The sequence below is a fragment of the Eretmochelys imbricata genome, chromosome 5 (assembly GCF_965152235.1).
Source record: "Eretmochelys imbricata isolate rEreImb1 chromosome 5, rEreImb1.hap1, whole genome shotgun sequence".
NCBI classification, from domain to species: Eukaryota; Metazoa; Chordata; order Testudines; family Cheloniidae; genus Eretmochelys; species Eretmochelys imbricata.
Window position 1 is genome coordinate 828225 of NC_135576.1, and position 23106 is coordinate 851330.

A 23106-nucleotide genomic window follows, 5' to 3' on the forward strand; every position below is an offset into this window, starting at 1 on the left:
GCTCAGCGCGGCGACCCCCACCCCGGTCCCTGTCCGCCCGCCTGCACCCCCTGCTCCCCCGGTCCCTGTCCGCCCGTCTGTCTGTCTGCAAACACCCCCTGCACCCCCGGTCCCTGTCCGCCCGTCTGTCTGTCTGCAAACACCCCCTGCTCCCCCGGTCCCTGTCCGCCCGTCTGTCTGTCTGCAAACACCCCCTGCACCCCCGGTACCTGTCCGCCCGTCTGCACCCCCTCCCCCCGGTACCTGTCCGTCTGTCTGTCTGTCTGCAAACACCCCTCCCCCCAGTACCTGTCTGTCTGTCTGTCTGCCTGCAAACACCCCTCCCCCCAGTACCTGTCTGTCTGTCTGCAAACACCCCCTACCCCCCCGGTCCCTGTCCGTCCGCCTGCACCCCTCCCCCCCGTACCTGTCTGTCTGTCCGTCCGTCTGCCTGCCTGCCTGCAAACCCCCCGCGCCCAACGGCTGTCCGTCTGTCCGCCCGCCCGCCCGCCGCTGACCTGCCGGCCTCACCCCGCGCGAGCTCTGCGGGCCCCGGAAGGCGGGACTCGGGAGGAAACCGGCCCGAAGCCCAACCGGCTCGGCCGGCGGGGGGAGCGGGGAGCGGGGACCGGAACGCGAACCCGGCCGAGCGGCGCCCGAACCTTCCCGAGCGGGGCCGAATGGCGGGGCCCGAACCTCTCCGAGCGGAGCCGACGATTCCCGAACGGAGCCGAGCGGAGCCCGAACCTCTCCGAGCGGAGCCGACGATTCCCGAACGGAGCCGAGCGGAGCCCGAACCTCTCCGAGCGGAGCCGACGATTCCCGAACGGAGCCGAGCGGAGGCCGAACCTCTCCGAGCGGAGCCGACGATTCCCGAACGGAGCCGAGCGGAGCCCGAACCTCTCCGAGCGGAGCCGACGATTCCCGAGCGGGCCGGGGTCGCTGTCTGCGCTGCCGAGGGTCCGTGTGTCCCGCCGGTGAGTGAGCGGGGCCCGCGCGGGGTCCCGCGTCCGCCGGGGCGGGGCTCGGGGGAGGCCCCGCGGCAGGAAGCCCGGGCTGCCGTCTTGGCCGAAGGCCCCCCGGACGCCTGGGTTCGAGCCCGGCTGCCCGCGGAGGTTCGGGTCTCGGCGGGTCTCAGGGTCCCCCCGGGGCGCGGGGGGGGTGTCTCTGACGTGGGGGTTCGGGTCCCCCCCCGGCAGACGTGTGGGTTCACCCGGTCTGGGGCTGGCCCGGGGCGCGGTGGGGGGGCTGTCTCTGACGCGGGGGTTCGGGTCCCCCCCCGGCAGACGTGTGGGTTCACCCGGGTCTGGGGCTGCCCTGGGGTGCGGTGGGGGGGGTCTGGTTGCGGTGGGGGGGGTGTCTCTGACGCGGGGGTTCGGGTCCCCCCCGGCAGACGTGCGGGTTCACCCGGTCTGGGGCTGCCCTGGGGTGCGGTGGGGGCGCGGTGGAGGGGGGGTGTCTCTGACGCGGGGGTTCGGGTTCCCCCCGGCAGACGTGCGGGTTCACCCGGGTCTGGGGCTGCCCTGGGGTGCGGTGGGGGGGGTGTCTCTGACGCGGGGGTTCGGGTCCCCCCCGGCAGACGTGCGGGTTCACCCGGGTCTGGGGCTGCCCTGGGGTGCGGTGGGGGGGGTGTCTCTGACGCGGGGGTTCGGGTCCCCCTCGGCAGACGTGCGGGTTCACCCGGGTCTGGGGCTGCCCTGGGGTGCGGTGGGGGGGGTGTCTCTGACGCGGGGGTTCGGGTTCCCCCCGGCAGACGTGTGGGTTCACCCGGGTCTGGGGCTGTCCCGGGGCGCGGTGGAGGGGGGGTGTCTCTGACGCGGGGGTTCGGGTCCCCCCCGGCAGATGTGCGGGTTCACCTGGGTCTGGGGCTGCCCTGGGGTGCGGTGGGGGGGGGTCGGGGCGCGGTGGAGGGGGGCTGTCTCTGACGCGGGGGTTCGGGTTCCCCCCCGGCAGACGTGTGGGTTCACCCGGGTCTGGGGCTGCCCTGGGGTGCGGTGGGGGGGCTGTCTCTGACGCGGGGGTTCGGGTCCCCCCCGGCAGACGTGTGGGTTCACCCGGGTCTGGGGCGGTTGCAGGTGCAGCTGGCGCGGCCGGAGCCATGATCGAGGTTCTGGCCCAGCTGAGCCGCGGGCCCGTGTTCCTGGCCGGGGAGATGCTGGAGTGTGGGATCGTCTTCACCAACCCGCTCTCGGCCACCTCCACCTCCGCCAGCAGGTACCAGCCCCCCGCCAGCCCCAGGGGGATGGGGTCCCAGCCTGGGCGGCCCCCGGAGCAGAGTGGAGGCCAGGGCGGGGTCCTGGGAGGAGAAGGGGGCGGGGGGGAGATGCTGTGGCCTTGTCACTTCACAGCCTTCCCCACCCCAGGGGGCCCCTCTGCTCAGGCAGCACCCAACTGGGACTTGCCTGTCCCCTGCTTAGTCAGTGACCAGTCCTGCAGGGTCAGCTCCGTTTGGCCAAGGGGAATAAACTAGGCAAAGGATCTGTCTCTGGGGGTGAGGCCTGCCCACCCCCAGTTTGGAGTGATTGAAATGACACACAAGGTTACAGGGAAAGAAGGGAGCTAAACTGGCTTTTAAACCTGAAGGACTGGTTCCACCGGGACGGCCGGGTCACTGAGAGGAGAATAGTAACTTACCGGAGCACCCAGGGGCTCCGCTTGGCATCAGGACATCTTTGTGCTGAGCAGTGCACAGACATACAGCCGGGGTCCTGCCCCCAGAGACCTCACACACCACCATGAGGAGCTGTGGATGAAGGGCCAGGGAGGGGGTGACACTTGGACACATACAATTTGCAAGTACATAACTGCCCCACAGCCGTGTTAATTTTGCTGAGCAAATTCACCCCAAATTTGTCAAGGTACAATGATCCGCACAGAGCTCCACCTGGAGACGCAGCCACGAGTGTTGAGAGAAAAGCTTCGGCAGTTGAAAAAACTGTCAGAAGCACCTGTTCTGAAATACTCTGAGATTGACAAAGGGCTGAAGTCTTGGGTGATGAAAGCTCGTGGTTTTGGGGCTGACCTCCTGCAAGATGATTCCCCCAAAGCAAGGGTGAAAGCACAACTCAGCAGAACTATGCTCAAATTGAAAAAAAAAAAAACCCAAAACACTGGCAGCTGTTTGTGTGCAGCGGCATTCAGAGAAGCAGATGGAATGGTGAGAGTCGTTCGGAAAGGGAGAGAGAATAAGACTGAAAATATCACGTTGCCTCTGTATAAATCCATGGTGCGCCCGTACCTTGAACACTGCATGCGGGTGTGGTCGCCCCATCTCAAAAAAGATGTATCTGAATTGGAACAAGTACAGAAAAGGGCAACAAAAATGATGAGGGGTACGGAACAGCTTCCATACGAGGAAAGGTTAATAAGACTGGGACTTTTCAGCTTGGAAAAGACCCGACTAAGGGGCGATATGACAGAGATCTATAAAATTGTGACTGGTGTGGAGAAAGCAAACAAGGACGTGTTATTTACTCCTCCTCACAACACACGAACTAGGAGTCACCCACTGAAATGAACAGACAGCAGATTAAAAACAAACAGAAGGAAGTATTCACACAACGCACAGCCAACCTGTGGAACTCCTTGCCAGAGGATGGTGTGAAGTCCAAGACTATAACAGGGTTCAAAAAAGAACTAAACAAGTTCATGCACGATAGGTCTAGCAATGGCTATGAGCCAGGATGGGCAGAGATGGTGTCCCTAGCCTGTGTTTGCCAGATGCTGGGAATAGGCGACAGGGGATGGATCACTTGATGATTCCCTGTTCTGTTCATTCCCTCTGGGGCACCTGGCACTGGGCACTGTCGGAAGACAGGATACTGGGCTAGATGGACCTTTGGTCTGACCCAGTTAGGGTGACCAGATGTCTGGATTTTACAGGGACAATCCCGGTTTTGGGTCTTTTTCTTATATAGGCTCCTATTACCCCCCACCCCCGTCCCGATTTTTCACACTTGCTGTCTGGTCACCTAGACCCAGTATGGCCATTTTTATGTTCTTATGGTCCAAGGCTGGCACTAATCTCTCTGAATGAAGCAGGAAAAAGATTCGCAAAAAGAAAAGGAGTCCTTGTGGCACCTTAGAGACTAACCAATTTATTTGAGCATGAGCTTTCGTGAGCTACAGCTCACTTCATCAGATGCATACCGTGGAAACTGCAGCAGACTTTATATATACACAGAGAATATGAAACAATACCTCCTCCCACCCCACTGTCCTGCTGGTAATAGCTTATCTAAACAGAGCAACAGGTTAGGCCATTTCCTAGGCAATTAGGAAAAAGATTGCCACTTAATGGCGAACTGCCACTCCAGTTTTCTCTAAATTGGGCTGGTACTGTACAACCTGTAATGTAGGGGAAATCATAGTTTGCTCACCATGGGATGCCAGGTGAATTAATAAGAGAGAATCGCTCATATCACAGATCCACAGGATCGGTGCTACACCCCCAGCTTTGGAACGGTCTTTCAGAGGAGCCCCCTCAGTGTGCCGGACCCCCTAAGGGTCTCATTCTTCCTCCAGGGTAAGCCATTCCATAGGCGCCAACTTTCCCCGGTGCCGGTGGGTGCTCACGCACCCCTGGCCCCGCCCTGACTCCACCCTTTCCCCGCCCTGCCCCCATTCCAACCCCTTCCCCAAAGTCCCTGCCCCTATTGGACCCTTTCCCCAAATCCCTGCCCAGGCCCCGCCTCTTCCCGAGCGCACCGCGTTCCCCCTCCTCCCCACTCCTTCCCAGCGCTTGCCGCGCGAAACAGCTGTTTCACGGCGCAAGTTCTGGGAGCTAGGGGGAAAAGCGGGTGCGCGGTGCACTCAGGGGAGGAGGAGGAGCGGAGGCGGAGGTGAGCTGAGGCGGGGCAGGGAGCTGCCGGTGGGTGCAAAGCACCCACCAATTTTTATCCATGGGTGCTTCAGCCCCGGAGCATCCACGGAGTCGGCGCCTATGAGCCATTCGGCTTCACTGCCTCGTCAGACTGGACCTCTGGGCCTGCAGCCCCCTGCTTTGCCCATGAGCGCCACTCACTGAATCCCACGGAGACAGACCCAGATGGAAACTCGTCCACCCCTCGGGGATGAATGTACCTCGCCCAGCACCTGCAGTGACAGTCCCACAGCGCTGCCAGAGCATCCTCCAGTCTGGCCAGCCCAGAGCCCAGCCAAGCTGTAGGGAACCCATTTCCTTGGATCTCCTTGGTCAGACTCCAGGTGAGAGTCCCAGCTCCTCCCAGCTGCCAGCTCCGATCCCCATCTCACACCTCCCCAGTCCTTTGTTCTCCAGCTGGGGAATGCTGCTCAGCCTCCCTGCTGAGAGGTGGGAAATCCCGATCCCTCTGGGTCTTCAGTCTCTAAGTGTCGATGTCCCAGCGACTGGATTTGCCTTTGTCTTTTCAAATGCTCCATTGATGTGGGGCCTGGGCCCAGACAGCTTGGTGATACCCACAGCTGTGTCTCCCAGCCTGCTCTGAGAGCAAACAGTCCCTCCCAACCCACAGGGTAACAATGCAGAACAACGAAGCTGAGGCACAAATAGGACTCATAAAAATGTTACAGAACATTCCCACTTAGTAACAGCTCACGATTCACAAATGGCTCATTGTGGCTGTTCTGCTTGATAGAGCAATTCAAGTACACCATGCCAAGACCCTGCTATGCACAGTCAGCTGGGTCAGCAGGAAAGCTAGTGCAGATGGCAAGGACCTTGATTAAGAGGTAAAAAGCTCTGTTGATTCAAGGGAGCCATACCTAGCAGACTCTTACAGCATTCGCAGTGCTTGTTAGCATCACCAGCACACCAGTTAGAGACTTGTGGACAGAAGGATAGAAACTTTAATTCCCGAATCTCCTAAGCATCTTGAGCCAAGGACTGCCACCCTCAAGTCCAGCAGAGCCTCAGCGTTACAACCCCTCGGGAATGGAGGTTGTTCGTAACTCTGAAATGTTTGTAACTCAGGACAAAACCTTCTGGTTCTTTCAAAAGTTTACAACTGAACATTGACTTAATACAACTTTGAAACTTGACTGTGCAGAAGGAAAATGCTGCTTTTAACCATCTGAATATAAAGGAAACAAACATAGAAACAGTTTCCTTAGCTTGTCAAATATTTTTTTGAACTTTCCCTTTATTTTTTAGTAGTTTATATTTAACAGTACTGGGCTGGATTTGCTTCTTTCTTTCTTTTTCTTTTTCTCCTCTGCTGCTGTCTGATTATGTACTTCCAGTTCCAATTGAGGTGTGTGGTTGACTGGCGAGTTCTTAGCTCTGGGGTTTGTAACACTGAGGTTCTGCTGTACTTACAAAGCGCAATGGGCCAAGCAACTAAAACAGAAGAAATACTATGATATAAAATGTCAAAGCAAGGCAGTTACCCCCATTGCAAGTGGGAGAGAATGTCAGACACTCAGGAGGTAATGGCTAGCAGCCTGCTGAGGCAACAGCTGTACCATCCATGCCAAAGCTGAGTGTCAGAGCTTAGACTCTCCCCCAGAGTCAGTTGTGCAAAAGCAAAGGAGGGTATCTAACTCTAAGCAAAGACAGCTCTAGGGCTGTGTTTGCTAGACGCTGGGAATGGGCGACAGGGGATGGGTCACTTGGTGATCACCTGTTCTGTTCATCCTTCTGGGGCACCTGGCACTGGCCGCTGTCGGCAGGCAGGAGACTGGGCTAGATGGACCCTTGGTCTGACTCAGTCAGGCCATGCTTGTGTAAGGCTACTCAAAGCACTGAGCGTAATGGTTGTGCTTTTGCCCCCGCCAGCCAGAAAAGCGGGCCCAGGTGGCGGATCCACCTCAGCAGCCTGTCAGGTCACTGCGGAAGGGAGTGTTTTGAGAACAAGAAACGACCATGTGCTCCAAACTCCTCAGAGGTTCAGGGGGGTCGTTACTGCCAGGGGGTCAGTATCTCGACCTCGGTCCCAGAGGCGTGCATTTGGGAGCTGTGTTAGTCGGCTAACTCGTTTGCAGATGTCGCTTTCGTTGGTGTTACGTTTGGTTCCCGTGTAATTTAAAAAGAAAAGATGTAACAGCGTCTCCTGGGATCCGTAGCGGCTGCTCCCTGTCACGTGAGCCAGGTGTCACCCTTTGTTACCACACTCTTGCCGCATCACTGGGGCCGAGGAATAAAGGTCCGTCCTTTCCTGCACTCCAGCGCGGTCCCCAGAGGCCCGCCTGGGGAGTCTCCCTGTCCTGAGCCCTAGTGCAGGAGACACCCGCGGTGCTGCTGCAGACGTGCCGTCTGGGGAGGCTCTTGGGAGCACTAGTGACACGCACTGGGTGGGGCGGCCTGGGCTCAGAGCACACAGCAGCACAAGAGAAAAGGCCCCGTTTTCCCCATCAGTCCCAAAGTGCACAGAAGGGATTACTGAGAAGGGTGGATGCAGCTTTCAGAGGTATCCCTGATGGAGATACGCACCTGTCTCCCGAATCCAGCATCTTGGGGTTTCCTGGTATTGGTCCAGGTCGGAAACCGGCTGGGGGAGTTCACCTCCCGGCGGACACAGCCTCCTGGCCTTGATGTGTACCATAACAGAGGGGCGTCTAGCCTGACCCTCCTGGAGTCAGTCCCGGGAGAGCTGGGTTCAGCAGGCTGGAGCATTTGTCTCCAACTTCCGTTTAATCTGCGCAGAGAGGGGTCCATTTGTAGAGCTCCTCCGTCGTCCTAAGCCACCCCTCAGAACGCAATATTGTATGTGTCCCTTTTGATTTGTATCAATCACCAGCCTCTTAAGAATGACTAGAACCGTGGTTCACCCGGCAGTGTACATGAGCACTGCCCCCCTGACCAGTCAGCAAAGGCGTTAGAGAGCACTCCTGTTTCTGACACAGACTTCCTGTCTGACCCTGGGCAAGTCACTTCGTCTCTCTTGGCCTCAGTTCCCCTTCGTCAGATGGGGATAATAATGCTTCCTCTCTGCCTCGTCTGTTTACACTGTGAGCTCTTACAGTTATCATAGTATCATAGAAGATTAGCATTGGAAGAGACCTCAGGAAGTATCTAGTCCAACCCCCTGCTCAAAGCAGGACCAATCCCCAACTAAACCATCCCAGCCAGGGCTTTGTCAAGCAAAGTCTTAAAAACCTCTAAGGAAGTAGATTCCACCACCTCCCTAGGGAACCCATTCCAGTGCTTCACCACCCTCCTAGTGAAAAAGTTTTTCCTAATATCCAACCTAGACCTCCCCCACTGCAACTTGAGACCATTGCTCCTTGTTCTGTCATCTGCCACCACTGAGAACAGCCGAGCTCCATCCTCTTTGGAACCCCCTTTCAGGTAGTTGAAGGCTGCAATCAAATCTCCTCCTCACTCTTCTCTTCTGCAGACTAAATAAGCCCAGTTCCCTCAGCCTCTCCTCATAAGTCATGTGCCCCAGCCCCCTAATTATTTTCGTTGCCCTCCGCTGGACCCTCTCCAATTTGTTTTCATCCTTTCTGTAGTGGTGGGACCAAAACTGGATACAATACTCCAGGTGTGGCCTCACCAGGTGCCAAATAGAGGGGAATAATCACTTCCCTCAATCTGCTTTCAATCCTCCTACTAATGCAGCCCAATATGCTGTTAGCCTTCTTGGCAACGAGGGCACCCTGCTGACTCATATCCAGCTTCTCGACCACAGTAATCCCAGGTCCTTTTCTGCAGAACTGCTGCCTAGCCAGTTGGCTCCCAGCTCTTCAGGGCAATAGCTGACTAACTTTGTCTCTGGGCAGCACCCAGCACACCGGGGCTCTGATCCTGTCTGGGGTCCCAGGCACTACTGAGCACTGCTAGTAAATAGAGAGCTTTGCACATCTCTCAGCCCTCTGCAGAAGGCTGACCCTGGAGCCAGGCTTGCAGTGAGAGCTGGCGGGCAGAATCTACAGCCTGCTTTGAGCATGGGAGGGAGCAAGTCCCCAGGTCACGGTATCCCCACTGAGATTCCTAGATTCCAAGGCCAGAAAGGACAACTGTGGTCAGTCAGTCTGACCCCTCCCCCCACCCCATCTAATGCAGGCCCTAGGACCGGCCCGACCCCCTGCACGGCGCGGGCCCTAGGACCGGCCCGACCCCCTGCACGGCGCGGGCCCTAGGACCGGCCCGACCCCCTGCACGGCGCGGGCCCTAGGACCGGCCCGACCCCCTGCACGGCGCGGGCCCTAGGACCGGCCCGACCCCCTGCACGGCGCGGGCCCTGGGACCGGCCCGACCCCCTGCACGGCGCGGGCCCTGGGACCGGCCCGACCCCCTGCACGGCGCGGGCCCTGGGACCGGCCCGACCCCCTGCACGGCGCGGGCCCTGGGACCGGCCCGACCCCCTGCACGGCGCGGGCCCTGGGACCGGCCCGACCCCCTGCACGGCGCGGGCCCTGGGACCGGCCCGACCCCCTGCACGGCGCGGGCCCTGGGACCGGCCCGACCCCCTGCACGGCGCGGGCCCTGGGACCGGCCCGACCCCCTGCACGGCGCGGGCCCTGGGACCGGCCCGACCCCCTGCACGGCGCGGGCCCTGGGACCGGCCCGACCCCCTGCACGGCGCGGGCCCTGGGACCGGCCCGACCTCCTGCACGGCGCGGGCCCTGGGACCGGCGTGGGCCCTAGGACCGGCCCGACCCCCTGCACGGCGCGGGCCCTTGGACCGGCCTGACCCCCTGCACGGCGTGGGCCCTAGGACCGGCCCGACCCCCTGCACAGCACGGGCCCTAGGACTGGCTTGGGCCCTAGGACCGGCATGGGCCCTAGGACTGGCCCGACCCCCTGCACGGCGCGGGCCCTAGGGCCGGCCCGACCCCCTGCACGGCGCGGGCTGTAGATCTTGCCAACGGAATTCCCAGAGCAGATCTTTTAGAAAAACATCCCATCTTGATTTAAACGTTGTCAGTGATGAAGACTCCACCGTGGACCTTGGTAAGTTCAAAGTATTCAAGATAGTTAAGTCCAAAGCTGACTGTAAAGAGTTAGAGGAGATCTCATGAAACTGGGTGACTGGGCAACAAAATGGCAGATGACATTCAGCTTTGATAAGGCCAAAGTGACAGACATTGGAAAACATAATCCCAACTATACGTGTATGATGATGGGGTCTAAATTAGCTGTTACTTCTCAAGAAAGAGATCTTGGAGTCACCGTGGATAGTCTCTGAAAACTTCAGCTGTACATGCAGCAGCAGCCAAAAGGGCTAACAGTATTAGGAACTATTCAGAAAGGGATACAAAATAAGACAAAATATCACAATGTTGTAGTATGCCATCATGTGCCAGCAATGCCCTTCTTCCATGTACATTGGCCAAACCGGACAGTCTCTACGCAAAAGAATAAATGGGCACAAATCTGACATGAGGAATTATAACATCCAAAAACCAGTAGGAGAACACTTCAATCTCCCTGGTCACTCAATAACAGACCTAAAAGTGGCAATTCTTCAACAAAAAAACTTTAAAAACAGACTCCAACGTGAAACTGCAGAACTGGAATTAATTTGAAAACTGGACACTATCAAATTAGGCCTGAATAAAGACTGGGAGTGGTTGGGTCATTACAAAACTTAATTTCCCCCATACTAATTTCCCCCTACTGTTACTCACACCTTCTTGTCAACTGTTTGAAATGGGCCACCCTCATTACCACTACAAAAGTGATTTTTCCTCCCTTGGTATCCTACTGTTAATTGAATTGTCTCATTAGACTGACCTCCTACTTGGTAAGGCAATTCACATCTTTTCATGTATTTATACTTGCTCCTATATTTTCCACTCCATGCATCTGATGAATTGGGTTCTAGCCCACGAAAGCTTGTGCCCAAATTAATGTGTTGATCTCTAAGGTGCCACAAGGACTCCTCGTTGTTTTTGCTCATACAATGAGACTATATCATCTTTTTTACCCCAAATAAAGAACAGAAATATGTATTGAACACGTCTGCCTTTTCTGTGGTATAATTGATAACTAACATTTCCATCGAGTAATGGACCAATACCGTTGTGAGGAAGCTTTTTGTTCCTAATAATTGTCCTTAACTCTGACAGCCATAGATTTCTCCCTGTGTCCCTTTGCTTCCCTTGTCAATTTTCTACAATTCCTACTTTCTGATTTATATTCATTACTATCAACTTGCCCTTTCTTCCATTTGTAATATATTACTATTTAATTTTTTATAGCTGTCCTTAACTTCCTCTCTAAACCAGGTCAGTTTTTTAACCAGCGTGGTGGTCTTCCTCAATTGTGGAAAGCTTTTTGGGCCTCTAGTAAGGTGTTCTTAAATGATCCCAAATTACCACTCAATTTTTTCTGATTCAATTATTCGCAATAGCTGATTTAGCTTCTAATTGTTTTCAGCTTTGTGAAATTGGCCCTGTTAAAAGACCAAGTGTATATATTATGGGTCTGGACTTTATTCTACTTGCACATTATAAATGTGATCAAGTCATGATGACTTGTACCTAAGCTACCATTAACTTTTAGTTCTTTGATCAGTTGCTCTTTGTCTGTTAGGACAAAGTCTAATAAAGAATTTCCCAGGTAGCAGCACCTGGACTAAGGGGGCTGCAGTTTGGGGGTCTGCTGGATAGAGCTGTGGCAGAATCCTATGGCATGGGGAGGGGCATCTCCCTAACCATCCAGGTTTTATACGTTAGGTGCTGTCCTGACCCTGGGCTCAGCACCTGCAGCTGGAGAAGTGCAGCAAGTGGGGTTCCGGGGCATGTGATGTCATGGGGAGCAGAGTGATTCCCCTTGTGTCCTCCCCTCTGGGTGCGTTGCCTGACTTGGTGTCTGCTGGGCTATGTCTCACTGCTTGTGTCTCTCCTCTGCACCCAGTGAGATGCTGGCATGGGCCAGCGCCCAGATTCATTGCCAGTTTCATGCCAGCGAGAACCGGGTGGCGCTGCCTCCCTCGGATGACAGCAAGCACGATGTGCAGGCTGAGAACGAGACAGTGTTTGTCCCCAACAGAGGTGAGTGCTGGCCTGGCCTCTGTTATGCCGGGCCTCAGGGTGTGTGTCGGGGGAAGGGTGCCCGTGTGAGGGGATGCAGCAGGGACTTGGAGTAAGAGACTGAGAAGAGATAAAATAGTGACTGGTACTGAGAGAGCTTGGGGGGCTGCTCCGTAGCATGCTGAGATGCAGGGCAGAGAATCCCTATTTCCCACCTTCGGCCCCAAACAGTGAGATTCAGAAAAGCAGTGACCCCAGCTAGGATTAAGCTCTTGGAGCTGTCAGTCCTGCGGCTCCAGGGCACATCAGATGCTCTAGCAGTTGCCTCTCTCAGGTGACAGGCAGTTGGGCAAGGATGCCTCCTGCACTGAGCACTGTCTGGGAGGGACGTATCAGGGGTGGGGGGACACTGGGCTGGTTGCGCCTGGTGCTCTGGTCCTGTGCAGCAATTATTGTTCTTTACCTTTCAGGAGAGCGGGGTCAGTGCATCCTGTCCACACCCCCAAAGATTCTCTTTTGTGACTTGCGCCTGGATCCCGGAGAGTCGAAATCCTGTAAGGACTGTGTTCTCTTCCCTCGGGGAGAGAGGGGGCTTGTTTCACGGCGCATTTATCTCCCTGGCTATGTGTATCTCCCTGGCTAGGTGTAACTCATTTTGTTCCTCAGCCTTCCTGATTTTGTCCCTGTAAGCTTGTGCTGTTCTTTTGTATGCCTCCTTAGCAATACATCCAGGCTTCCGCTTCCTGTAGGATTCCTTTTTGATTTTCAGGTCATTAAAGAACTGCCGATGGAGCCATATTGGCCTCTTACTATTCTCCTACGTTTCCTTCTCACCGGTCTAGTTTGCAGTTGTGCATTTACTATTGTGTCCTTGAGAAACTGCCCGTTGCCCTGAACTCCTTAGTCCCTTAGATTTTCTTCCCTTGGACCTTACCTACCAGTTCTCGGAGTCTGTTAAGGTCAGCTTTTGCGAAATTTATTGTCCTTATTCTGCTGCTCTCACTCCTTCCTTTCCTTGGAATCATGAAATCTGTAATGTCCTGATCCCTTTCTCCCAGTTGCCTTCCACCTTCAGATTCACAGCCAGTTCCTCCCTGCTGGTCAGAATGAAGTCTAAAATAGCTGTCCCCCGGTTACTCCCTCCACTTTCTGAAACAAAAAGTTGTCCCCAGTGCATTCCAAGAGCTTCCTGGGAATGTTGGGGTTTGCTGTGGTACTTTTCCCACAGATGTCTGGGTAGTTAAAGTCCCACATTACCACCAATTCATCGAACCCCACTACGCCTCGGGTCCCCATCTGTGAAACGGGGGTGGTAGTACATCTCTGTGTCCCAGGTGGGGGCACTGTAAGGATAATTCCCTCAAGCTTGTGAGGCTCAGGCGTTCTTGAGGGGAGACTACAGGGAAGTGTTGTGTGGAGTATAGGCCGAGCTGGTAGTGGCTCCCACAGATAAGGTTGCTCAACTCTTTCCGTTGTAAGACCCATGGACAGTGAGCCCTGCCCCCCTCGTTTCAGACTCGTACTGCGAGACGCTGCCTGTGGACGGGCCGCCCTCCTTCCGGGGGCAGTCAGTGAAGTATGTGTACAAGCTGACCATCGGCTGCCAGCGGGTGAACTCTCCCATCAAGCTGCTGCGGGTGCCCTTCCGGGTGCTGGTGCTGCACGGTAAGGCCCGCTGTGGTACTCTCCCGGCAGGGCAGGGCAGGGCATGCCCAGCCCACTGCCAGGCTGTGACCCTTTCTGCACTCTCTCCCCAGGGCTCAAAGAGTATCAGTTCCCCCAGGACGAAGTGGTCGCCCCCTCAAACCCCTTCCTGGAGGAGGAGGAGAGGGTGAAGAAAGACTCCCGGCTGGCGGACCTGGCCACGGAGCTGCTGATGGCAGCCACCTCCCGGCGCAGCCTGCGTAGGTTGTTCCCCACCTGATCGTACCGTCCCTCCCTGCCCCTTCCAGCTCGTGCCTGGTCTGTGCGGTCTCTGCCCTGTCCCCAGCGGGCGTGCGCACTGCTGCCTATTCGTCTCCCATTCCCAGCTCCCTGGATTCCTCAGCAGCGGCTCTGCAGATTTTTCTTACCAGCCAATCCAGCAGCCTCGCTGCGTGTCTAGAGCCCTGACGTTCTGACAGCTGCCCCACGCTGCCCTGCCTGTGTAAGGCCCTAACAGATCAAAGCATCTCGGTCCATAGCCAGCCAGGGCCCTGTTGTGACCAGCGTGCACAGTGCGTGTGCTGAGGGGTCCCCGATGCTCCCCGAGAGCTGTCCTCGGCAGGAGTCCAGTCTTTCAGGGGCACAGCCATGCTCTTGGGCTGGGGCTTTGTTCCAGGCGGGGAGTAGCAGCAGCCCTGGCTCATCTGCCCGTCTCCTTTCTCCACAGACGTGTATAACATCAGCAACACCCGGGGGAAGGTGGGCAAGTTCGGGATCTTTAAGACTGTCTATAGGATTGGAGAAGACATCCTCGGGACATTTAACTTCTCGGAAGGGGACATCCCCTGCCTGCAGGTGAGCACAGCGCCTGCTTCCCGGCCACGCGGCCAGGCAGCCCGTCCCCTGCCTGGCCAGGGGTGCACGTGGGCGGGCGGGCGGGCTCGCAGCAGTGCTGCAGACACTGGGCTGCTCTGGGCGCTTCTGGGCAGTCCAGAGTCCGGCCTCGGGCTTCCTGGTGGGTTTGGTTTGGGGGGGGCTGCGAGCTGTTCAGAGCTAGGCCCCTCAGAGCCTTCTGCCGAGCTCTCGGCTGGGATCGCGCAGCGGTGTCTGAAAGCCAGGGCGCTTCGCCCTCCCCCATGTGTGTGCCCGCTCCCAGTACTCGGTGAGCCTGCAGACGGAGGAGAGTATCCAGGAGGAGTTCCAACGGCGGTGCGGGCAGCCCGTCTCCTACAGCACACACGCCCGCCACCAGGAATCCTGTCTGCATACAGCCAGGAGCAGCTTCAGCCTTCCCGTCCCGCTGAGCTCCACGCCCGGCTTCACCACCAATATCGGTGAGTGCCCGGAAGGGAGCTGCTCGTGCTCACGGCGGGGGGGGGTTGGCATCGCCCCACTGCCATCCCTAGAGGCTCCCGCCCCTGCCTGCTCAGACGCCTGCTCAGACTCCTGCCCTGCCCTGTGCTGGCATACCCCCGTCAGAGACAGGCGCCAGAGAGGAGACAGCTGTACCGGTGCTGGGGGGGTTGCTGCCTGTCACGGAGTCCCCGAACGATGCTCTGGAACTGCTCCCCATGAAGCCAGTCAGGACTCTGGGGCAGTCTCTTCTCTGTGAGCAGCCTGTCTGCAGGACACACAGCTCACACAGCTTCCCCCTTCCTGGGTCTGACCTCGGAGCATTCAGCCTCCTCCGCTCCTCCATGCGCTTCCCACAGCGAATCCGCCCAGGCGGGGTCCTGGGGAAGCCAGAGGGTCCTGCCCCCCAACTCCGCAGTCAGATGTGACTCTCAGCCAGCCAGTAAAACAGAGGTTTATTAGACGACAGGAACATGGTCTAACACAGAGCTTGCAGGTGCAGAGAACAGGACCCCTCAGCTGGGTCCATTTTGGGGGGCCGGGAGCCAGACAACCACGTCTGCCCTTCACTCCATGTCCCAGCCAGCCCCAAACTGAAACTCCCTCCAGCCCCTCTTCCCCTGGGCTTTGTTCCTTTCCCGGGTCAGGAGGTCACCTGATTCCTTTGTTCTCCAACACTTTAGCTCTCACCTTGCAGGGGGGAAGGGCCCAGGCCATCAGTTGCCAGGAAACAGGGTGTTGGCCATTCTCTGTGTCCAGACCCCTGCACACACCTGCCCTCTAGGGCTCTGCAACGATCATACACCCTTACCCCACCCCCTAGATACTTAAGCACTGCCTAGGGGAAACTGAGGCACCCCCACACTATTCAGAGGAAACATTAAGAACAGTCACACTTCGTCACACTGCCCTCTTAGAAAGGGGGACCCCTTCACCAAGCTGGCCAGAGCTAATGTGGCTGCTGAGCGGGGACCCCCTGCCGTGCCGTCCACGTGTCGTCGCACTCGCAGCCTCTGACCCTCCTTTCACCCACAGTGTCTCTGAAGTGGAGGCTGCACTTTGAGTTCGTGACCTCCCGGGACTCAGGGGAGGCCCACACGGTCCCTGAGAACCCGTCGGAAACCATCACCTGGACTGGGGTGGAGCAAATCGAAGTGGATACCTTCAGCTGGGACCTGCCCATCAAAGTCCTGCCGACCAATCCCGTCCTGGCCTCCTATGTGTCCCAGTTCTCCAGCACAAACTCCATCACTATCTGAGCTGGGGCAGGATCTAGGTGGGAGCCTGGGGTGCCATTCACGTCACCTGCTAGGGATGGCAGCTGCCGGGCGGTGGGGCACAGGCCCACTCGGAAGCCCTGTGCCAGCTGGGCGGCCCTGCCTGTTTGAGAGACAACACTCTGTGCCCAGCACTAGCTGGCCTCTCCTTCCTGAGCTGCGTCTCTGGGCCGGGAGCCAGGCTCCTGGTCCCCTGGGCATGCACAGGAACCCCAGTGCTCTCTGTAAGGGGGATGACTAGCAGTGCGCGGCCTGGCTGCTTTCTCCCCAGTCCTGGGCCTTGTGCCCAGCCCAGGGTCGCCCTTCCAGTGACTACCCGCACCAGTCTCCTAGGAAGCCCACGTCCATTCCCGCTGGGATCTCCCCCCCTCCTCGCCACGGGAAGGACCCCATTTCCAGCTGACACATGTCCAGTGCCCTTGCTGGGAGCAACAGCCCTCCAGCCTGTGACTGCCCTGAGGCGTGTCCATCCCGCATGTGAACTGCAGCCCCCTCTGGTAGAGTCAGCTCCCGGCCTGGGGCAACCCCAGCAGAGGGGAGGCAGGTGCCCTGCACGCCCAAGCTGAGCTCCTGCAAGTAGCTGGCTTCCCCAGGGAGAGGCCAGGTCCCACGGAGGCAGGGGCAGGCGCTGCTGCTCCAGGGCCTTAGACCAAGGGGCCCCGCCTGGGCTGGGAGCAAGGAGATCCTGGCCCAGAGGCTGGGTTCTTGGCCCTGCTCTCCCTAGGACGGATGAGTGGTGCCTCTTCTCTCCCTGCTTCTGGGCCGGGCCAGGCAACGAGGTCAGTGTAACTCCATCGCTCGGGCAGTGAAATCCCCCCTGCAGCCGAGCGACGTGTCACACCCCCCTGCCCCCAGGTGCGGGCAGCACTGGGTCCCATCGACCGGCACCCGGGGAGAGCCCCGCCCATCAGGGCAGGCAGCAGCTTCGCTGAAGCCCTGGGGCACCCAGCGCTGTGCTCCAAGTGCTGGGATTGACCGGGGCCAGGCAGCAGAGGGGCCAGGCCCGACCCCTCCAGGCTCCTGAGTTCTCTCCCCGCTGTCTGCTCTGGGTGTGCAAATGAATAAACACCTGAGTGCCCAGCCCACAGCCTTCACAGGTCCTTACAGCAGCCCTGGCTCTGCTCTGCGCCGGACGGGGTGGGGGAGGTCCCTGTAACAGCCCTAGCTCTGCCCTTTGCGGGGCATGGATCTCTGTAACTGCCCCAGCCCTGGGGTGGGGGGAGGTTCCTGTAACTGCCCCAGCCCTGCCCTGTGCTGAGGGAGGGGTCCCTCTGGCAGCCCTAGCTCTTCCCTGGGGGGATGGATTCCTGTAACTGCCCCAGCCCTTGGGGAGGTGTGGAGGGGATCCCTGTAACTGCCCCAGCCCTGGGGTGGGGGGAGGTTCCTGTAACTGCCCTAGCCCTGCCCTGTGCTGAGGGAGGGGTCCCTCTGGCAGCCCTAGCTCTTCCCTGGGGGGATGGATTCCTGTAACTGCCCCAGCCCTTGGGGAGGTGTGGAGGGGATCCCTGTAACTGCCCCAGCCCTGCCCTGTGCTGGGGGGACGGATCCCTGTAACTGCCCCTGCCTGGTGGTGGGGTGCTTCCTTGCTGTCCGACAGGCCATTCCTGCCACGTCCCATCCTGGCTCTGAGCAAACGGCCCCGATGCTGCTGCGTGTGGCCCGGCCTGCCCCTTGTGGGAGGTGCAGCGTGTGCTCCGTGCAGGGGTGTGATATGGGGCCCTTTCCTGCTATTGGGAGCTGTCCCCTCCCAGACAGTCACTGACCAGAGACCTCGTGGGATTTAATTCAGACTTTTATTGCAAGAACAGAAACATCTGCACAAGGTTCTGCACAGCATAGATGTGGCGCTGGCCGGGCCAGGCTGCCGGGGCAGCCAGCTCACAGCCGGCGCTCAGGTCACTTCAGCTCACTGAGCCTCAGCAGGGCTCCTGGGCTCACACACTTCCCATCTGCCCGCTCTCGCCCAAGGGGCCAGACTCCTCTCCTAGGAATGGCCTAGGGCACCCCGTGCCCCCAGCACACGGCTGCCTCCGGGCTGAGCTCTCCTGCACCAGGGCTGGGGGGCGGCACGTGGTGCAGGCGGGCGTCTTCCTCCCCAGGGAGCTGTGGGTGCAGGGGCTGCAGTGGTTCCAGAGGAGGCTTTTGCCCCCACACCTCAACGGCAGGACAGAGCCTCACCCATTTCACCAAAAGGCAAAGGGGCCGGCAGGGGAGGTGCAGTGACTTTGCAAGCAGGGTGTGTGCGTGCAAAGGGCCCGGGCCTCCACAGCACTCGCTGGCCCTGTGTCACTACCCTGCACTGGGGCTGCTGGCCTGCGGCAGGGGGAGGCCCAGGGTGCAGTTCCTAGGTGATGCAGGGAGAGACGGAGGCTGCCACAGTGCTGTGCGAATTCGATCCTTTCTACGGGGAGATATTAGAAAAGCAGCTCTCCACCACCTCAGCAGCCAGAAATCGGCCTGCCTGCTGCTCCCTGCAGGGCTGTGTGCCTGGAGGGAGCCCAGCTCGGCTGCCCAGCCCAGCCCCCAGGAAGGCATCGCGGACTCCTCCTTGCTCTGCTTGGTGCCCACAGAGCATTGAGGCTATTGCACTGGCTGAGCTCACAGATCCAGGGCACTCAGACAAGCATCCCCTGCTTCCCAGGCCTTCCTCAGAGGTGTTTTGGCTGGGGTTTGAAAAAGGGAGCAAGGGGCTCGTCCAGCGCCCCCCTCTCCCCCGTCTCTGCCGGGACCTCCCTTCGTGTGTGTGGAGCATGCACTGGGGCGCGGCGGGGAGCCCTGGTTTGGTTCAGGAAGCTGAAGGCAAAGGCAAAGCCGGGGCAAGGCAGTGCTAGGTTGCAAATATTAACTTAGTGATTCCAGTAGTGGGCGGCGAGTGGTTTCCCTGGAAGGCGGCTGCAGCGGTGTCCCACGGGACGTGGTGCAGGGACGGAACATGCAAGAGACGCGTCAGGGCGGTGGCGGTTCGCGCTGGGCCGGGGTGGAGGCGGCACGTCCCCGCCTCTACCTGCTCAGCCGCGTCTCTAGCACCTTGTTGATCATTGGCTCCGGGGTGCCGGCCGAGCCCCACTCGTGCTCCAGGCTGTTGACGCAAGGCAGGCTGGGGTTGGCTTTCTGCACCACCGAAATCTGGCAGGTCTGCGAGTCGTAGTGGGCCATGCACCAGTCTGGAAAATCGATGGGGTGCTGGGTGCTGGACAGGAGAGAAGGGAGAGGGGTGCTTTGTCTGCAGCCATCGTGCAGGAAGCGGGGAAGCTGCCTGGAAAGCCCAGACCCTACGGGGCATCGGGAGGGATCACAGGCCGGGCCAAGTGGCTCCTTAGTGCATTCCACTGACTCACCTGTAAGGTAAATGGAAACCGCTTCCCTCCCCCAGGCCTGGCCACGGCCTAGCCCCGCTCCTGCGCCTCCCGGCTACCCCACAGGACAGCCTCTCTCCGGATTTCCTGTGCCAGTGATACTTCTCCCGGCCCCCTCCATGAACTGCCCCAGCCCTGAGCACAGCCCAGCCCCACGGTGCCCCGGTCTTACCTCCCCCGGCCTCCTCGCCTCTGTCTCCCAGCGCAAGTGGGGTGCAGCTGTCTGCTTGGGGTGCAGCTACGGCAGCACAAGGGAGATGCCATTTCCGTTCCCTGTAGGCCCCAGCCCCCACACGGCCCTGCAGCCCCTTGCGCAGGCAGGGTGCCGGGTGCCGACGCTCCGGCTTGCGCCGCAGTGTGGCCTGTTTGCTTGTCACATGCACAGGCTGGCGCTTGCTCCGCATGCACGGCCCCCGCCACCAGGGGCTGATCCCTGACCGGGGCTCCTGGGGCAACCACAATAGATGGAACCATAGCAGCCACCCTCCCCGGCACGTCCCCACTTACATCTCACAGCAGCCCACGCCGACGGGATGGAGGCAGGTGCAGAGCAGGCAGGTGGTGCTGAGCCAGGACTCCCCCAGGGTGAACTGCTTCCCTTCATAGTGACAGGGAGCTGCAAGGAAGCCGGCCCCAATGAGCGCACATGACCCTGCCCACCCAGAGCATGACCCAGGGCCCCCCAGCTGCTCTGCAATGTGAGAACAGGCTGGGGATCATAGAATCATAGAATCTCAGGGTTGGAAGGGACCCCTGAAGGTCATCTAGTCCAACCCCCTGCTGGAAGCAGGACCAATTCCCAGTTAAATCATCCCAGCCAGGGCTTTGTCAAGCCTGACCTTAAAAACTTCTAAGGAAGGAGATTCCACCACCTCCCTAGGTAACGCATTCCAGTGTTTCACCACCCTCTTAGTGAAAAAGTTTTTCCTAATATCCAACCTAAAACTCCCCCACTGCAACTTGTGACCATTACTCCTCGCTCTGTCATCTGGTACCATTGAGAACAGTCTAGAGCCATCCTCTTTGGAACCCCCTTTCAGGTAGTTGAAAGCAGCTATCAAATCCCCCCTCATTCTTCTCTTCTGCAGGCTAAACAATCCCAGCTCCCTCAGCCTCTCCTCATAAGTCATGTGTTCTAGACCCCTAATCATTTTTGTTGCCCTTCGCTGGACTCTCTCCAATTTATCCACATCCTTCTTGTAGTGTGGGGCCCAAAACTGGACACAGTACTCCAGATGAGGCCTCACCAATGTCGAATAGAGGGGGCCCCCAGGCCTGCTGCCTTCTCTCTGCCATGGGAAAGGAAGGGCTGAGAGCGTGACCCCAGGGCCCCATTGCCTGCCCCTGATGTGAGAAGGGGGGTGGGGGAGCGACCCCAGGTCCCCCAGCCTGCTCCGCAATATGGGAAAGGAGCTGGGAGAGTGACCCCAGGGCCCCCCACCTGCCCCCAGTGTGAGAAAGGGGCTGGGGGAGTGATCCCAGGTCCCCCCACCTGCCCCCGATGTGAGAAAGGGGGTGGGGGTGTGACCCCAGGTCCCCCAGCCTGCTCTGCAATATGGGAAAGGAGCTGGGAGCGTGACCCCAGGTCCCCCCACCTGTCCCCGATGTGAGAAAGGGGCTGGGGGAGCGACCCCAGGTCCCCCAGCCTGCTCCGCAATATGGGAAAGGAGCTGGGGGAGCGACTCCAGGTCCCCCCACCTGCCCCCGATGTGAGAAGGGGGGGTGACCCCAGGTCCCCCAGCCTGCTTCGCAATATGGGAAAGGAGCTGGGAGCATGACCCCAGGGCCTCCCACCTGCCCCCGATGTGAGAAAGGGGCTGGGGGAGCGACCCCAGGGCCACTCCACCAGCCCTGTGCCGCTGAAGATAACCAGTAACTCCCGCCCCACACTCATGCCTGGGCTCCAGCACCAGGCAGAGAAGCCCCAGCAGCTGTGGCTGGGGCCAGAGAGCAGACACGTTTCCACCTGTTTGCCTTCTTGGCAAGTCTCTGTGCCACGTCCTCCTGTGCTGTGAGACGCAATGAGGCCTGGACCTGATGCAGACACGCGTCACTCCTGCCCACCTGCGGCTGTGCCCCTCGGCACGGCCCCAGCACTCCTGCTCGCCTGCAGGGACGGTGACCTCCGCTTTCCCTTCGCTACCTCGGCCGCGTGCCTTGCCCACGGCCCGGCTCTTGGCAGCAGCTAGGCCGTGGCCCAGCAGGCCGGCTCTCAGCCAGAGCCCAGGGGAGCTATGCTGTGGGCTACGGGCTGCTTTTCAGTCATCACTGGCCCGTAATCACACTCCCAAGGCTCAGCCCAATTTGTTTATTGCTTTGCAGCCCGGGAGCCCGGAGCTCCCACTGCCCTGACAACCCCAAGGAAAAGCTGAAGGCCTCTCCCAGCACCTGCACATCCCAGCTGTAATCTCCGCGGCTGCCTTACCTTGCGCCTGGAAATAACATTTCGCCTGGGACCCCTGGAGCTGGAGGAGGAAAGAGACCAGCAGGCAGATCCTGCCCCAGGCACAGGCAAGCTTCTGCCCCTTCCTGGCCATGGCAGCAGTTTGTGCTTGGACCCTTCTTAATCCTGATGAAGTCCCCCTGCTCCTCTCTCTCCGTCTCTGTGCTTTGCTCCTTCTCTCTCCCTCTCCTGTCTGAACGTCTCCCCTCAGTCCCACCAGGAGACATTTATAAAGTTCAGCTTTATGACCCTGGCCACCAGCTGTGCCCCACTGGAAAAGTTGTAAAACTCATTTCCTGATGTGAAAGGCATGAAAACAAGAGGTAGGATCAAGATTTTTAACAAGCTGTGAAAAGCTGATTCATGCCCTCCAGAACCGGCTCCAGTTGGAAATCCTGGCGGGTGCAAGGATTGGCAGAGAGGTCATGGAGCAGGGACCCTCTCTGGGTCTCCATGTGCAGGGTCACTCAGAGACAAACCACGAGGGCTGGCAGTGATGGGGGTCAAGGGAAAGAGGCCTTTGAGGAAGCTTCCCCGGTTCTGTTGAGCTGTCTCTCATCCCGGAAAACCTCCACCAGTGAGATTTCAGGGGGTGTTTTGTTTCTGTAGTGACCAGAACCTTCAGCTCCTGCAAAGCACTAACTAATTGGGCTTTGTCTCCTGATATTAACCAAGACAGTCAAGCGTCCATCGTGTGCAAAAGCAAGGAAACTAGCGCCCAGTCAAAAGATGAAGTTGCACACAAACCTGGCTACTATTCCCTGCAGAAAGCCCGGGACCAAAACTACCAAGCAACAAAGCAAACACACAGCCGTCACCAGACAGCACACCGACAACCCCCACGAGACCCAATGTGACTACAGCTACCAACAACAACCGGGGCCATGAGTACAGTCACACCATGACTTCAGCCATCCACAGAGACAATGGGTCGAATTAATACCTGGTGCAAACCCAATGGATTTCTCTGGAGTTCCATCAGGGATGAGCCCCCATGAGTTGGAGTTCAGAGCTTGTCTGAGCCTTCTCCCTTCACCAACCATGGCCACAGCCTCCCTGCCAGGATGCCCTCGTCTCCCTGATGAGCAGAGTGCCTCAGAGCTGCTGCAGAGCAGAGAGCTCGCCTGCCCCTGCGGGTCCGCACGCACGTGTCAGG

General features: G+C 58.7%; 2 protein-coding genes across 3 annotated transcripts; one reads left to right on the forward strand and one right to left on the reverse strand.

The window, feature by feature from the left end:
- The first annotated feature begins 853 nt into the window (after window positions 1-853).
- RGP1 (RGP1 partner of RAB6A GEF complex) lies at window positions 854-17234 on the forward strand. Of its 2 annotated transcripts, none has more exons than XM_077816571.1 (9): window positions 854-956; window positions 2055-2193; window positions 11762-11898; window positions 12348-12431; window positions 13393-13542; window positions 13635-13781; window positions 14249-14376; window positions 14678-14855; window positions 15910-17234. In XM_077816571.1, exons 2-9 carry the CDS (start codon window positions 2078-2080, stop codon window positions 16131-16133), a joined length of 1164 nt encoding a protein of 387 aa, XP_077672697.1. In that variant the 5' UTR covers window positions 854-956; window positions 2055-2077; the 3' UTR covers window positions 16134-17234. The 2 variants fall into 2 exon arrangements, with proteins under 2 accessions (XP_077672697.1, XP_077672698.1); XM_077816572.1 differs by lacking the exon at window positions 854-956 and adding an exon at window positions 967-1094.
- A 1917-nt stretch (window positions 17235-19151) lies between these two features.
- On the reverse strand, window positions 19152-22044 carry MSMP (microseminoprotein, prostate associated). The gene is made up of 3 exons (XM_077816943.1): window positions 21933-22044; window positions 20015-20123; window positions 19152-19341 (listed from the first exon to the last, which is right to left on the reverse strand). Exons 1-3 carry the CDS (start codon window positions 22042-22044, stop codon window positions 19152-19154), a joined length of 411 nt encoding a protein of 136 aa, XP_077673069.1.
- Between the last annotated feature and the right edge of the window lie 1062 nt (window positions 22045-23106).